This window comes from Cyanistes caeruleus, chromosome 1 (genome assembly GCF_971803275.1).
Source record: "Cyanistes caeruleus chromosome 1, bCyaCae1.hap1.1, whole genome shotgun sequence".
In the NCBI taxonomy this organism is placed as follows: domain Eukaryota; kingdom Metazoa; phylum Chordata; class Aves; order Passeriformes; family Paridae; genus Cyanistes; species Cyanistes caeruleus.
In genome coordinates, this window is record NC_141701.1 from 29,093,207 (window position 1) to 29,109,599 (window position 16,393).

The window sequence follows — 16,393 nt, forward strand, 5'->3', positions numbered from 1 at the left end:
GGCCGGGCGGAGGCACCATGCAGGCGCGGCGCTTGGCCAAGCGCTCCAGCATGGGCAGCCGGCGGCTGAGCGCGGCGGCGCCGCAGGTGGACGCGGTCCGGCCCCCCAAGCCCGAGAGCGCCTGGAGGCCGCCCCGGCGGGAGGGCTCCGCTGCGGCGCTTGAGGAAGAGGACGAAGACGAGGACGTGGTGGTTGAGGTGGAGGAGGAAGAGGAGGAGGAGGAGGGCGGCCTGGGGAGCGCCCCCCCGGCACTGGCCGGCCACGGCAAGGGCCCCCTCCGGGGGAGCCTTAAGGTGCGTCCCGGGAGGGCGCGGGGCGGGGGCGGTTGAGGGGCCCGGACGGGGGTGCGGAGCCGGCGAGGCGGGCTGGGCCGGGCCGGCCGGTGTCCCGGGCTGGGCCGGCGAGCGCTGGGGGCGGCCTGGGGCCGGCGACGGGGCTGGGAGCGGGCTGGCGCCGGGAGGCTCTGGGGGACTCCGACGGCGGGCGGGCCGGCCGGCCCTCAGCAAGTCCCGGGCGAAGCGGGCGGGGGGAGCCATCGGGGTCTGAAGGAGTTTGAGCATTGGGAGTGGAGACTTGGCTGGGTGAAGCGCGCGGCTGGCGGGGGTTGGAAGGATGTTCAACCGGGCCGTGTGCGCAGAGGTGTTCGGAGAGCTGTGCCTGCGGGGCGTGCGAGCTGCCGGGGCCGGGAAAGGCTCCTGTGAGCGCGGGTGGCCGTGGTCAGGAGGCCTGGGTGGGCGACCTGTGGAAAGTTTAGGAATGCAGCCTTTCTGTGCAGAGGCCCGATTCAAATCCCATCGAAGCGTGCGCGGGCAGTGCGCTGAAATCGGTGCGGTTTGGAACAACCTGATGAACACACCCACTGGCTGAGATCCCGCAGATTTAGGCGTAATGATTTTATTATGAAGCGTTTTCTGTAATTATTTTTCTCTTGGGATAACCAGGGTAGTAGGATTAAGTCTATTTATAGTACTATAGGGGGTTTGTGTGATAGATGTGCACTGGTTATGGAAAATAAATGTGTATGAAAGTTTAAAGGGCACCCATTTTAATTGATTTTTGTTGGTTTTTTTTTCAATCTAAGTAATAATTCTTAATAAGAGTTCAGAGTTGGATAATTAGAGTGCTGTATTACCATTGGGGTGTCTCCTGTATTCACAGATGGGGGGAAAAAGAAGGAAACAAATCCAAAACAAACGACACACAAAGGAAAATAGCAGCAGAAATGAAAGTTATCCCCGTATTACTTCAGAGCAGTTTTGTTGCAGCACTGAGAATCAGCGTGACACAGCTGGGTCATCAGACTGTAGCCCTTCACTGAGTCTGTCAAATGCCATGAGTTGTGGTTAAGGTGTCTGGGTCAGACCATCCAAGGACTGGGGCCTGGCAGGCTGAAACAACTTTGTTGCTACAGAAACAACACTTGACACTTGAGTGGTAGCTTTAGGATGAGGAACACTAGAATGAACTTCTGGTCCCATCATTCTCCCCTTAGTAATGAAAGTCTTAAGTGGTAGAGAAGGCTTAGAGGAGCTTCCTGTGTATAACTAATAGGAAAAAGAGTGAAATTCTTAAGTGGAACATAAACTGAAGTATATCTGGATTACATAGGTATAATCTGCATATAATGTGTGAGTGTACTGTCCTCTTTGTGAACCCTCAACATGCTTTCAGGTAGTAGGACTGTAAGAGATTGCTGGTATTTCTGCCTTACACTTAGGAGTATGTGTACTTACAAAAATATTGTGCTTGCATGTAATTACTTCCTTGAATAGTAAACCTATCTCATAAGTCAGATGAGTGTAGTAATGTCTATTAGTTTACTTTTAGCGTACATAATAAGCTGCTGAGTCACCATTGATAACCAGGTGCACATATTTACCCTCTTTGGAGGTATGTTTCTAACTGTCATTACCTGCTCAGTTTCTGCTTTCTCTGTTTATACTTTTGAGTATTATAAACTACAAGGGCTTAAAATTTAACAGTATAAATGAATTATCTTCGGTTTCTGTGTATTTCTTTAGAGATTGTTAGTGTGAGAGCTCTAAAAGCTTAATGGGAGGGTTCTTCCAAGTAATTTTAAAACAGCAGATTAAACTTCTTTGCCCTTGGCATTGTGTTTCTGAGTGCTTTTAAACTTGAAGCAACTGAACTGCAGAGGTGCTTCCCAAAAGTAGCTCTGGCTATGTGGCTTGGAGTGTGTCAGAAAGTGGGTTTTCCAAGTGGTTTATGTTTCTTTTAATGAGAGAAGCAGACATAAAATGAATATTGAGGTCCAACTGCAAAGTACTGGGAGGGTAATAGGACTGGCACAATCTGGTTGTGATTTGTCAACTGGAATTCCTTCCAAATGGAGAAGTGGCATGGAATCAGCAGCATTTGACTCCCAGACCTGAGCTTTTGAACTGGGGCCTGGGAACAAAGTAAATTGAAGGAGTGTCAACTCCTGAGAGATGGCATAAATTGTTGCAGTGACCAATACTCTTCATAATAAGAGAAATCCTAAAGAGCATCAGAATTCATTTGGACTTGAAAGCAAAGTGATCTGGGTTTTGCAGTATATCCTATCTGGATAATTCAATTAAGAAGCATCACACAGTGTTCTGGTGTGTATTCACATGTACATTTGATGTCTATGCCCTTGGGTGGAATGGCATTTTAAAGCTAGAGGTGTCAGGGGCTTGTGACAAAGTCACTTCTGTGAACTGCCTGTGATACATGGATGAAAGCATCACAGGGTCAGCAATAGAATTAATACTGTTAAAAGGTGCCTGAGAATTTGGTTCACTAGTCAAAAATCAGCAAAGTACTGGCGCTGTTAGGTCTTAGAGCCATATTCTCTGCTCCAGAAAGAAGTCTGCTGTGTGGCTGCGCCTTTGGTAGTCTGGTTTTGACCCTTACTGCTTAAGAGCATGGGGATAGAGGGGAAGAAGTACTTTATAAAGATAAATATTATTTCTCCAGTTTCTGAAGTCATGGAAAGAAAGCACATATATGACAATAAAGAGAGCCTGGTGGTCATGGGGAAGATACAAAAATCGTGTCTTTATGGTGCTGTAGCTGCCCAGGAGGTGAGCACTGGAGAATGTTTTTGTTGCTTTTTCTCCCCTGCTATGCTGCCATGCTGGAAGAGGCATGAGTGTGCTGTGTGTGACTGGTGGGTAATGGCAGAATAGCCAGAGAATCTTGGAGAGCCTGTAAAGCCTTGTTGAGAAGTGCTGTGTTTTCTTACTTTGTCAGAACTAGTTCATTAATCTCTATATGGAAATGAATTAAACCAAGGTGCTGATTACGCACACTTATTTCACATGTGAAACTTTTTTGTGCAGTCCATATTTGCTTTGGCTGCATTTGGATTTTCAGCTATTTGAAATTAGATGAAGAAGTATAAGTAGTGTAATTGCTAGTACTTTTTCTTGAAGCGTGGGTTAATTTGCAGTCCTGTTTAATTCATCTTTAGTATGCAGCCTAGTTCAAATATCACAAATAGCCATGTTAGTACCATGCTGGGGTTAATGCAGTCTGTGGAAAGTGCTGACTTTGATGATAGGGTAAGAAGTTGTGAAGTAGGGTCCATCAGCAGTCTCCAGTGCTGATTTTATCAGCTACTTAGAAGAAAACCCCACTGTAAGTAGCAGAGTTATGCTAATTTGTCTGTAAACAATTAGAATGCTATGATTTAGATTGTGGGCTAGTAGTGAACATGGGCTTGTGATAACATGCCAGCATGTTGCAATGTTTTCTCTACTGTAGTGAATAGTAAATGGGTTAGTGCTTACTTCGTTCAGTTGAGTTCCAGCCCAATTTCTGTCCCCAGGCTAAGAGTATGGACATAGGACATTCCTAATCCAGCTGACTATGGGTGCTGCACCTGTTCCTCACCCATGGAACTACCTGTTCCAGATACTGGCTTGTCTGTGAACACCTCTTCATAGTTCAGAAGGATAAATTTTCCACAAGTGGATTTGATCCTGCAAATACATAGCTCCCAAAGTGATGGAGGATGGTCAGATGAAGTCAGAAAACTAAAGATCCAGAGAGCTGTGCGGTGATGGCAGAGGAGTACAAGAGCCCAGGCAGTGTAAGCAAGACTTTAACTGCATGCTTACACTTTAACATTTGGCTCAGTTTTGACCACTTTGTGAAGTGAAATTTATGACAAGTGCAAAGTAAGAGCATGTACAAATCTGTTCCAGAGGTTTCAGGGTGGAGATGGCAGACATTGGTAGGAGTTAATGAAAAACTATGCTTTTGGACACAGTTTTTGTGGTTTGTTATGTTTTGGGTTGATTTTTTTCACCCTTTTTTGTTTTTTAAAGATAAAGACATATGTGTGATATATGGGATGCAGAAGAATCTTTAGAGCTTGTATGGAAGAAATCAGTTGCCTTTTAGTTATGTGTTGTTCAGCTGCGTTGAATTCACTCTCTTCTCTTCTGCATTTTCTTTCTAAAGCCAGGTGTGAATTCAGTCCTTTAAATTAGACTTTCAGCTTTTCTGTCTGAATGGACTATATACTCATCGTGGACAAAAAAGTGGGTTTTCCTGCTTGATTAGCCAAGTGTTATTTAATTTAGCTTTCATATGTGTATGCAAATGTATTTTAATAGGCAATTTCCAAAATACAAGCTTCAAATATCAGATTTCTGTAGTGGAGGAGAGACCTTGCAAAACACATTAGGAACTTAAGAGGAAAATTAAATGTTCCCTTTCAGACTAATAATGATAATGTTATTTTTATAAATACTGCTAGTTATTAGAACACCCGAACTCATGTCCTGAACCTGGAGCCTTTTAGGCTAGGCTGTGTACAAACTTAGAACAAGCATGATCCTGGTCTGCCCACTTCTGTAAAGAGTAACATGAGATATGAATGAACACTGATGGACCATGAGGAACAACTAAAGGATGAGACGAGAGAGGCAGATAAACACCAGCAACTTAGCTGTATTTTTGTAATAAAGTTGATTTTTAAATTTCAATCTTCCTTCAGTTTCTTGTTCTTGAGTGAAAACCTGTCTAGTGAAGTTGGTGTGGAAAATTCTTGGCTAGACTTGTGGTTTTTTTTCTTTTCTTCCTTTTGAAAAATTTTAAATTTTAACATAATATGGATTACTGGAGGCAGAGCTGGGGGTGCTGAGAAAGTAAGATAGTATTTTTTTTCTCTACTCTCCCTTAATAAAGAATGAATGGGACTAATTTGCTGAGGATTTTTTAATGTAATTTTGTTGTTGTTGTTGTTTGGACACAGACTAAACAAAACCACTTTGCCTCTAAAAGGAATTGTATTAGAAAACTGTAACTATGTAAAAGTGAAGCCACTAACAGTTCTGATCTTTATTTGCCATATTAGTTTTTGTCTCGAATGAGGTCAGTGCTGAGTGATCAGTTCACAGCCTTCAGGTATTCAGTACATACCAGTAGATAGAGATGTGCTGCTCTGTCTCTGTCACAGAATGCTTGAATTTGGAAGGGACCCTGGGAGATCACCTGGTCCAGTCCCCCAGGTCCAGTAGGGTCTGGATGTAGAGCTGACAATGTCCAGATAGGTTTTGAATATCTTCAAGGAAGGAGATTTCATAGCCTGTTTGGGCAACCTGTTCCAGTGCTGGGTCACCCTCAGAGTGAAGAAGTGTTTCCTGATGTTCAGAGGGAACCCCCTGTATTTCAGTGTATGACCATTGCCTGTGGTCCTGTCACTGGGCACCATTGAGGAGAGCCTGTCTCCTCAATGTTCCTCCATTCAGATGCTTCTAGACATTTTTAATATTCCCCTAAGCTCTCTCTTCTTTTGGGTGAACAGTCCCAGCTCTCCTCATAGGAGAGGTAATCCAGTCTCTTAATCACAGAATCATAGAACAGTTTGGAATGGAAAGCACCTTAAAAATCTTTTCTTTCCAAGCCTCTTGCTATGGGCAGGGATGTCACTCACTGACTAGACCAGGTTGCTCAGAGCTCAGTTGTGCCTTGAACACTTCAGGGCTGGGGAATCCACCACTTTTCTGAGCACCTGTTCTAGTGCTTCACCACCCTCTGAGTAAAGAATTTCTTCCTAACACCTACTCTAAACATGCCCTCTTTTCATTTTAAAACTGTCACTCTTCTTTCTGTCACTATCTGCCCATTCATAAAGTCCTTCTCCCTCCTTTGTGTAAGTTGCCTTGAGGTACTGGAAGGCTGTACTGAGGTTTCTCCAAAGCCTTCTCTTCTCCATGTTGAAATCATTCTGGTGGCCTTTTGCTGCACTTTTTCTGCTGTGTCCATGTCTTTCTTTTATTTGGGATCCCAGAACTGCACCTGTCATTCCAGGTGTGGCCTCTCCAGTGCCTCAGTAGAGGGGGCAGGATCATCTCCCTCTATGTGCTGTCAATACTTTGTCTAATGCAGCCCAGGACATGGTTCTGCTTTTTGCCACAATGGCTCACTGCTGGCTCATGTTCAACTTGGTGTCCACTGGGAGCCCAGGGCCTTTTCCACAAAGCTGTTTTCCAACTAGGTGGCCTCCAGCAGAAACCAGTGCTTGGGTTTGTCCCTCCCCAGGTCTAGGACTTCACATTTCCCCTGCCTGGATTTCTTGAGGTTCATGTTGGCTCATTTCTCTAACCTGTCAAGGTTTCTCTGGGTGGCAGCAGGAGTGTTGGGTGTATCATCCACATCCGCTCCTTCCTGTCTTGTGACCCCTTCCCAGGGATCAAGGTGAGGCTGACCAGCCAGCCTGTATTTCCCTGGGTCTTCCTTGGAGATAGAAGTGACATTTTTTTCCATCTGAAAATTAAATATTGAGAAAGTGCTTTTCATGGGCTCGTAATTAACATTTGTAATGTGTCCTGTGACAAGTGCAGATGCACAGACCATCTGTGCCTTTGTTGATCCTATGCTCTTCCAAGCTTTCTTCAGACCCAAGGTTACAGAGAAGTCTAAGAATCCTGTAAATCAGCTTTGAACGCTCAAGTCCTGTTCTGTTTTTCCAGCTGCTAGATTAGAAATTCTAGTGTTACAGGAGCACCAGAGAGCTTTTACTAGACTGTGGGATAAATTGGTTCCTCAAAGATGAGAGCTTGGCTGCTTGGCCAGCCAGGAGCATGCTGGTCCTTGCTGATGTCTGCTCTGCAAATACTGCTCTGGATTGAGCAATGATGCTTTTTTTTTTTTTTTTTTTTTTTTTTAATTCCCTCAGTATGAGTCCCCATTGGCTTTATAATACTTTCAAGTGATTTATTGAATTGCTTATTTCTAAAAATAGTAAGCAGCTTGACTAATACTGCAGCTTAAGGCCAGCCCAAAGACTACAGAAGGACAGTAGGTTAAAAGAGAAACTCTTAAGTATTTTTGTTTATTTACAAAAACTGAAGAGGAAATATAAGGTAAATGAAAAGAACGCTCATTAACTCCTCTGGGAATCAGTTTTAATATCATGAACTTGTGTCCATGTTTTTCACTGTAGTGTGGTGCTGAGCAGAGCACATAGGAATTTAATGTTGCCACTGCTGCTGCTGAACAATCTGTGATGGGATCACTTTCACTACTCTGGCACCTTGCCAGACTTTCCAATCTCAAATGATTATTGCAGTGACATTTATCTTATTGTATTAAAAGTACATGTGTGGGTGGTATTTGTTGTTTGACAACAAAACTAATGAAGACAGGAAACTGAACAACTTCTGTTGCTTGAACTTGGAATAAAAATACAGATCTTTTTACTGGTGTTTTTGTAAAACATACAGTCTAATTTCCATAAAATCTTGACCCAGCTAAAGTTGATGGAAAAGTCCTGCTACTTTAAGCAGATTTAGGATTTCAGCCCAATTACTTGAACACAAGTATAAATCTACTAGTAGCCTAAAACCTTTTCATAGTGGTCCTAATAATTGTAAAAGACTGTTGTGATCACTAAACACAGAATCAGAGGGAAGGTAAAATGCCTCAGTGATCAGAAAGTGATGTGTGAAATTATATAGCTCAGTGTTTTACCATCTTTAATGTATTTTTTTACATGGTGCATAAAAGATTATTTGAACTTAAGATGGGCAGTGCTGTTAAAACAAGCAGTCAAGATTAGATGGTTACTTTTATTTTCTGCTTCAGCAAATAAGATAGCTGATGCCTACATCATACTGACATAGAGAGCAAATTGTACAATCACATCCTATGAACTGGACTTTGTAAAGCTGGCAAGATAAACATTTGAGCCAGCCTGATCTTTTATGTATATGTTCATGTCCCTTTGAAATGGTGTAAAAAAAACCTCTGATTTGATCCAAAATGCTTTTTACCTCATATTTCTCAACAAGTTTCTCAAGGTTTCTTTCTGTAATGCAGTGATGGAAATGTGAGTACTTCCAGAGGAAGAAATCTGTTTTTTCTGCTTTAAAATACTTTGAAGAGAACACTGTGATGCAGTCCTTGCTGCCTTTAGGTCTAGGTCAGTGGTGATCCATAAGGCCATGGAAAGCCATTCACATCTGGTTTACAGAGCTATACAGAAAAAGCAGTGAAATGAATAAGGGTGAATTGGTGGTTGTTATGGATTTACAGTGATATTTTGCTTCAGCATGTGTGACCAACATTGTTTCATATGATTGTCCTTACTTTCTCAGAGCAGAAGAGAAATGGTTGGTCTTACAGGTGTTTCTTTTTCCATGCTGGTAGGTCCATCTGCTGCAGCAGCAGCATGGGTAGTATAGAGCACTTTGTGCCTGGGCATTGGATGAAACAGATGAAGTTTATGGAGTTTATGTTTCATCAGCTCTAAAAGGGGTAAAATATTCCCCTCTCTGTCCTTCTGTCTTTCCTCCAGCTCCCAGTTACTCACAGACAGCCTTGTGCTTGTGCTGGAATTTATTGTGTGCTTTTGTGGGCTACTGAAACAGTGGAAAACAACGTGCAGCAGCATCTGTAGACTCTGTGGTATCCTTCAGTTATGGTGGATCAAGGAAGGGCTTAGCAAGTATCTTGATAGTGCAGAGGAAAAGATGGGCTATCACAGCTAGGACAGACATATGGAGGAAAGAGAAAGTTAGAAATGGAGCAAGCCTTCATCCTTTAGAATACAGAAGCCATGTGACAGTTGGACTGTGCTTAGCTTTGGGCCTGATGGTCCTTCAGGTTCCTTGTGAAGGCTTTTCTCCCACGAGATTATTGCATCCCTGTAGTGGTTTGATAGAGGCTATTTCTGGAGCAGCAGGTCGTGTGTTGCCTCTGCATGTTTTTACTACTGTTATTCTGTTGCTTCCCAGGGTAATGAGTTGTAACTCTGTGGTACTGTTTATTGTATAGTCAGACACAAAAATAACCTCCTTTTTTTGGCACCTCTCCTAATCTGAACAGAAAAATTGCTACATGTCTTTTGTCTTGAACTGAACTCAGACTTGGGAGAATCTTCTACTGGTGGTACTGCTTCTTGCTTATTCTACTCTGCTGAAGGATCACTGAGGGATCATGCTTTCTACTTCCAGGCTCAAGATCTGTTAGAGGAGATAAGGACTTGTGCTTAATTTTTGTTTTGTAATGTCTCCTCCAGGCTTTCAGAATCAGGGATCTGGAAAATGGAATGGCCTTTTCATTCACAGCACCTATTTCATTCAGAAGTTAAAACAGTCGCATACATCTGTGAACTACCTTGGTTTAAGTTCACTGAAATGGCACTATTTAAACAAACAAAAAAGAGCAAAGTCCCAGGATGTAAAGGCAAATGGATTGCATTTTCATACCCTTTTAAGTGATCTAAGATCTGGAGTATCTTGTCTCAGCTGTCTGCTTTCAAAGTCAGACAATAACTTTTGACATCAGAAGTCTCACACGTCTGTATCTTAATTGCAAGAGATCTTGAAAATAAAGCCAACCTGTTTTTATTTTCACTAAAAATATCCTGCTATAAATATCTCTATCCAGTCAAGAGCAGGAGGGCTTTCAAATGCAGATGAACCAGTCAAGAATTTTTTACTGAGGAGCAGCGAGGCAGCATTTCCAAAACCTTTTGCTAAGTGTGGGGAGTTCCCCACTGCCTCTATAGTTTGATATTTGTGAACTCTTACTTGCTTGATCATGAATGAGATTATAGAAGTGGTGGTACTTCTTTGAACTGTTGCCAGACCACCAGGAGATGAAGGGAGAAACAAGTGGAGTGTCTTGTACATCTTCAGCAATGGTCTTGAAATAGTTAAAAGATATTTATTTGCACGTGAAATTCAGCTAGTAAAGGCCATAATGATATATATCAGTAAGACAGTCCATACACAAGCCTGTATTAAGCTACATAAAATGTTGCATAAAACTTTTTAATCTAGACAGAATCAAAATTAGGGCAGCAAAGACAGTAGGTACTTTACTACTGGGTTCTAGAACCCTTTTTGCATCTCTTACAAGTAAAATCACTGTTTCATAGAAAATAGATATTCATAGGCATGTCATAGAAAATACCCTGATGTGAGGTTTCAGAACTTCAGTCAGTGCAGTGGGAACACCTGGTTTGATGTTGCTCACTACTTGTATCTTGTAAGTACATCAAGTAATGCAACAGAAATAACAGAAAAAGGTTTATTTGAACTTCCCTGCTACCCCACATTAGCATGCTTGGTTTTGTCTTCAGTTCCAGGGTTTTTTAAGTTTCCCCAGAGGTGACCAGAAAGACCCAATTATATCCTTCTCTTTTCTCTTGTTCTCTTTGACCAACCCAGGACACACATTTCCAGCCCTTCATCTGTTCTCTGTGTGGCCACAGGTTGCTCTGATGACACTGGGCATTGCTTACACTGTTTTCACTGCAGGAGAGGTGAGGGGAACCTGCTACCTAGCAGGAACCCTTCCTTCCCACTTGCAGGGCCAGGCACGTAGGACCTTGTGAGAAAAAAATATCTGATAATTGGTTTAGTTAATTTTAAGTTCACTTTTTGTGCAACCAGTAATTGGGAAGGCAATTATGACTGCCCATTCCTGGCCTGCAAGTCCTGCTAAAAACGTGGTGGAGTATCAAGCCCTCAGTGGTGAGCATGCTTGGCAAAGATTGAAGGAACAGAATTCCTAAATAAAAAATGAACCTGCTTTTTGCAACTATGACGCTCCACTTTCCTCCTGTTTAAGGCTTTCCAAGGTAGCATCTATATTTTTAGATGTTTAGAGGCAGCGTGTTTCTCAGGCACTTGTTTTATTTAAGAAAAGGAAAACAGGGCTGAAATAGCTCTGCTGAGATCCTGCTAGTGATGCCAAGCCTGGGGGCCAGTGTCCGGTTGGAGCCCAGGTAGATGGGTTTGCAGAAGTGGTGACTGCAGGTCACACTCCTGAGTGCCCAGCATAGCCAGGACACAGAACACAGAGTTACTTCTTTGAGACTTAAACATTGCAAGCAAATTTTGAAGATACACCCTTTCAGTAATTAGTATTAAAATTTGGTAACTGTTACTGATTAGTGTCTGAAAAGGTTAGAAGTTATGTCATGTACTTTTCTGTGAAAAACTTGTTATGCCTGCATATGGGAAAGAAAGCTACCATACTTCTACATCTTCATTCATTTGTTGATGTGGTGGAGAGAAAAAGGCACAGATATCTCTGAATAATTTTTGTTTAGACCTGAAAATAGTGTATGGGAAGGACCATGAATTCCCAGTGTTCTTTGCTGTCTCCCCTTGTAATCTTAGTAAGACCTTTCTGACCAGTTTTAATAACATATATGCTTCCTGTGCCAGTTAGTACAGTATTTCAGATGTCAGAAGTTGGTGGTGGTTTTATTTGGGGTACAGCTGGTACCTGGCTGGCTACTGGATTTCAAATGTGGGAGTGAAAATTTCTGTCATTCATCTGGGTAGATTCTCTGTAACGCAGAAACGCCTTAAACTGGTGTTGGGATACGTGGGGTTTGTAGAGGAGTGAGGTTTAGCCAGGTAAGTGCTAACATACATGTGAGGATGACAGGAGGGCAGGAACTTCTTGCTGACTCCAGTTCTTGCTGCATAACACTGTATTGTGAATCCAGGCTACTTAAAATGCTTAGAATTGTGTTTTAATACACAGAAAATATATTCTATGGATGGTTTTTAATGTTCAGTCAAATGAAGATAGGGACTTTGTCCTAGCTGGGTTGAAGATGAATAGTGCATTACTGTACATTAATGTGTACTATATATTGTAAAGAACACTTACAGTGACCTTAAAATGCATTATCTCCTATATTGTTGGAGACCAATAATTTATAAATACTTAGAGTGATTAGATTGATGTGATTTATGTGTAATGAGCAACTGCTGGTGAAGCGAGTAATTAAATGCAAAGTATACTCGAAAATGTAATAATACATTGAAATTCAGGGCAGATTATTTCCAAGCATCATTACGAGAATCTGTCTTATCTCTTTGTGTTCCAGGATGAATAGAGATTTCTGGCAAAATGGAAATTTGTTGCATTCTTTCCTTCCAGTGAGGACACTGTTTTAGAATGTCAAAAATTAGAGCCTTTTTATATTAAAAAATCCCTCTGTTACAGGAACCTGAACTGGAAATATTGTACAAAGCAATATGAGTGAACCAAAATCTTTGTCCTTCCAGGGTTTTAATTTAACTATTTTTTATTTCCATTTAATTTTGGTAGCGGATTTGGTGTTTCTCAATTTTGCTTGTTCTGTTTTGTTGTGAACTTTATTCCTGATTTCTTTCTTGTTGAGAAAAGTGGCTTATCCTTGTCCCTAGAGCATTGCCTCTCTGTTAAGGCTGGCCTGAAAAGGACCTAGCAGTTATTGAGCTCTTGTTTTGGCTGAACATTTTAAATGTGTGTCATGTTACATATACACATTTCATTCTTGTTTCCCATTAACATGCTAGGCTGAAATATATTGATTCCTTCTTTTGCTTCCCCATTGAGCTGCCTGTTTGTTTTGTAATGGATCAAAAATGTTGCTAAAGCCTTGTTTAATTAAAAAATAAACCTGACTTTTGTTTTCTTACCAGTTGGGAGTTTTATTGGCAGTCCCAAACACTTAGGATGATTACATCTATTTCAGAAAACAGAAAGAGGTGGTCACAAAGCCAATCAAAAAACTGTTTATGAAAAGCAGCAGAGTTATACAGCAGGTTGGCTGGTGCTAAACCATCTCATAGCTAATCTGTCTAATCTGGTGGTTTTTTAATTGGTGTTTAATCTAAAGAGTTTTTTTGATGGAATTAGATCAACTGATTACATAGTAAATCGGATGGAAATCAAAAATCCACATCCAAAACTGTGTCTTCTTTATCAGCTATGTAATGTTAATACTGTGTATAGGCCTAGGACTCACTGTTAAGTTAAAATTATTTATCTACTGACAGTGCAGATAGCCAGGGTTGGAGCAGTGAGATAGGCGATTGCTGATGGGGTGGGGTTTTTTGGTATGTGTTTTTTAGTGTGTTATACCCCCATGCACCTACTACAACCCCCAGCCCTGCCTCCCCCACTCTGGAACACAGCCTAGTGTGGCTTGTGAGGGATCTTGTTGTTTTTGGAATGAAGTGACACTGGAGTTGAGTCCAGTTATAGTGGTCTGTAAGTGAAGTAAAGGAAATACTTTATGGGTTAAGGGAGAAAAAGTAGTTTGCACAAAAATGGAAACATGACAATGGCTTCAGTATTATTAAGATAAGGTGGAATTACTCTAAGTTAGTTTCCCAAAATGTATTTCCACTAGTGTGTTTGTTTATAGGGAGTTTTGGATGCAGTCAGCTTTGCTATAGATACTTGCCTCACCCTTGTAAAATAGTTTTATTGGTTTTTAGAGGTACTTCTTTGCTTTTATCATAAAATTAACTTTGTTATCTGTATGAACAAAACATGATGGCACAAAATAGGCCACAGTTGGAAGATTATTTACTTTACACAGTCCTCTAAGATTCAAAGTGTGCATGAAAGGGACAAACTCAACTTTCTCATATGTCTTAGTCCTTCCAGATCCCAGCAGACATTATGAGGAGAAACAGAAGTTAGCCAGTGTCTCCCCAGAAGGTTAAGGGGGCCTGCTGGGCTCTCACTGCTGTGCTGCCTGACAGCTGCAAGCCTCTCTTTGCCGAGGCTGTGATTGCCAGCCGGTTTCTTGGCAGGCAGATGCAGTCACACTTGTGGTAAGATCTTCATGCGGTGTAAATCGGCATAGCTTCATGGAAAGGTGCTGCATCAAGTCACAGGGGCTGGGAGGCAGTGCTCAGTTGTGCTGGGCAGCTGCCATGTGGAAATCAGCCTTTGAGTTGTTTATAAAACTGTCAGCAAAGTAGGCATGGTATGTGGTGTGGCAATTCTTTCAATAGTTTGTTGTATTTCCATCTGTCTGTGTAGTCTGTTATAAAGTCTCTTAAAAATTATGTTTCTATTCCTGCTGTGCCCACCTGAATCCACAGTTCTGCACCAAAAAAAAAAAAAATAGGAAATTTGAAAGAACGTGTTTTCACATTTGAAGATGTATTTCTGTACAGTTGGGTCACATAGAGGCAAATAATGTTAATATTCCTGGGAGTTTAATGGTTTCCATTGTATAGGAAACACAGACATCTTAATGCCTGTTAAATGATAGTAAGCTATTTGAAAATAAATAACTCCAGTTTTTAAGCAGCAGTGTACCATCAGCAAGGGAAGATGATAAAGTCTAGTCAGGTTGTACTCAAGGGGTGATGTACATAATCTGTCAAATCTGAGTCTCTGTGTTTCTATATAAATATGATAGGTCTACTTATTCTAGTGTTTGGTGATCCTTTGAACAGGCTGAGTTGTCTTTTTGATCAATAATTTTTTTGCTGTTCAGGGTAAAATGCAAGCTGAAATTGGAGGAGACTGTGATTTGAGTGCAGTGTCAGCATCTTATCAGGATATGCTCTTGGGTAGGGCAAAAATTGAGTGCACATAAGTTAAGGCCTAAACTACTGAAAAATTGCAGCCTGCACATTATTTGTAAAGAATACCAAAACACTTCTTTAAATTCCTCAGTTTATGTCAGTGTCAAGCATGCTCATTTTGGGCATGACTTACATTGCAACACATGGTCTTGATGTGGAGTTCAGGACCAGCAATTTGGTTATGACAAAATACCACCACATAAAAGTTTCTATAGGCAGGTTAAGATAGGTTTTACAATGAAAAATTATTAATATACTGCTGAAAATAGCAACTGTGCTAATCATTTAGCTGTCACATGGATTATTAAATTTTGTCATTTAATAATAATGAACAAGCTTTAAAGTAAAACCCTTAAATTAAAAGTAAAACCCTCAATCTAAATATATACCATTGTCTTGACAACTTTGAAACAGAAATTGAAAGGCTTTCTTAAGAAAGCTTTTACTTAGAAATCAAAGCAAGAAACGATTTTCACTTTTTGCAGGATGATAACTGAAGGAGTAATGCCACATCAGACCTCACCTCTGGCACTGCCTCATGCTTGAGCTCCAGTGGGTAAGGCTTGGGTAATACAGTTGTTTCCAAGGAGCAGAGTATTAAAAGTTTCCCTTGCCCAGTAATGATGTGGGGGAGATTAAGGCAGGTGGAGGTCACTGCAGAGAGAAACAAAGCTATTTTTTTTAATTTACAGGTGGTTTATAGCTACTGTTTCTGTGACTGAACTTCCAAGTGATATTGGTTGCCTGAGGCCAGGTTGTAAAGGACTCTGTTGAAAGTAAGCTGAAGGTTGCTAATGGCTTAAGGGTGAAAATTCAAAGTGAATTGCATAGAAAACCAGCCTATTATCAAGTGGCTTGTATGAGTGATAATTCATCCAGTGCATGAAAAAGACAGAAGTTTTACCAGCAGTTGATACTGGGGGCAATAAGTCAGCAAATTTGGAGGTCTAATGACAAGAAAAGCTGAACCATTAGGGAATAATGTAATCATGGAATCTGAGAACAGCAAAGGATGGAGAAATGTAAAGTACTGGAAGTAAGTTGAAATAAAATGGTGTTGAATTCTTACCTTCTATCTGTCTGTGACACAGGCCTAGACATGTTGGACTAGATCTTCCACAGAATTTTCGCTGTGACATGCTGGACTTGAAGGACCACCACAGTACTCAAATGGATGAAAGAATATGGAGAATCTATGAAAAAAAGTTACTGATAAAATATGACAGAACTGTTAACTGTTTGGAAAGATATATTGGAAATGGTCTGTGTTATCTGTAAACTGTGAGTGCTGGTGAAGCAGAGCTTGAGATCAGAGGCATCCTGGTCATTAATTAATGTGTTTGTCAGGAAGTGATGAACTTGATCATTCAAATGACTGTGGCCCTCAGCACTCCTCACATCAATGACTGCTTGTGTAGGTGGTTGGATTTCCAGCAAAAGACACCATACACTTCCAGACAGGGCAGGTGTCTCTAGCGGAAATGGCTCCCATAGGCATGGATGAAATTAAAATAGAAAAACTGTATGTGGAGTAGGAGAAAGCTACTGGAGAA

The 16,393-nt window shown here is 41.3% G+C and overlaps 1 protein-coding gene across 3 annotated transcripts in view; it reads left to right on the forward strand.

Annotated features, from left to right (window-relative positions):
• Positions 1 to 16,393, forward strand: part of ZNF704 (zinc finger protein 704) — a 91,730-nt gene continuing 75,337 nt past the window's right edge. For all 3 annotated transcript variants that reach the window (XM_086884077.1, XM_086884085.1, XM_086884082.1), the window contains exon 1: positions 1 to 293. In XM_086884077.1, the coding sequence (XP_086740203.1) occupies positions 18 to 293 (276 nt within the window). In that variant the 5' untranslated portion in view covers positions 1 to 17. The remainder of the gene's footprint in view (positions 294 to 16,393) is intronic.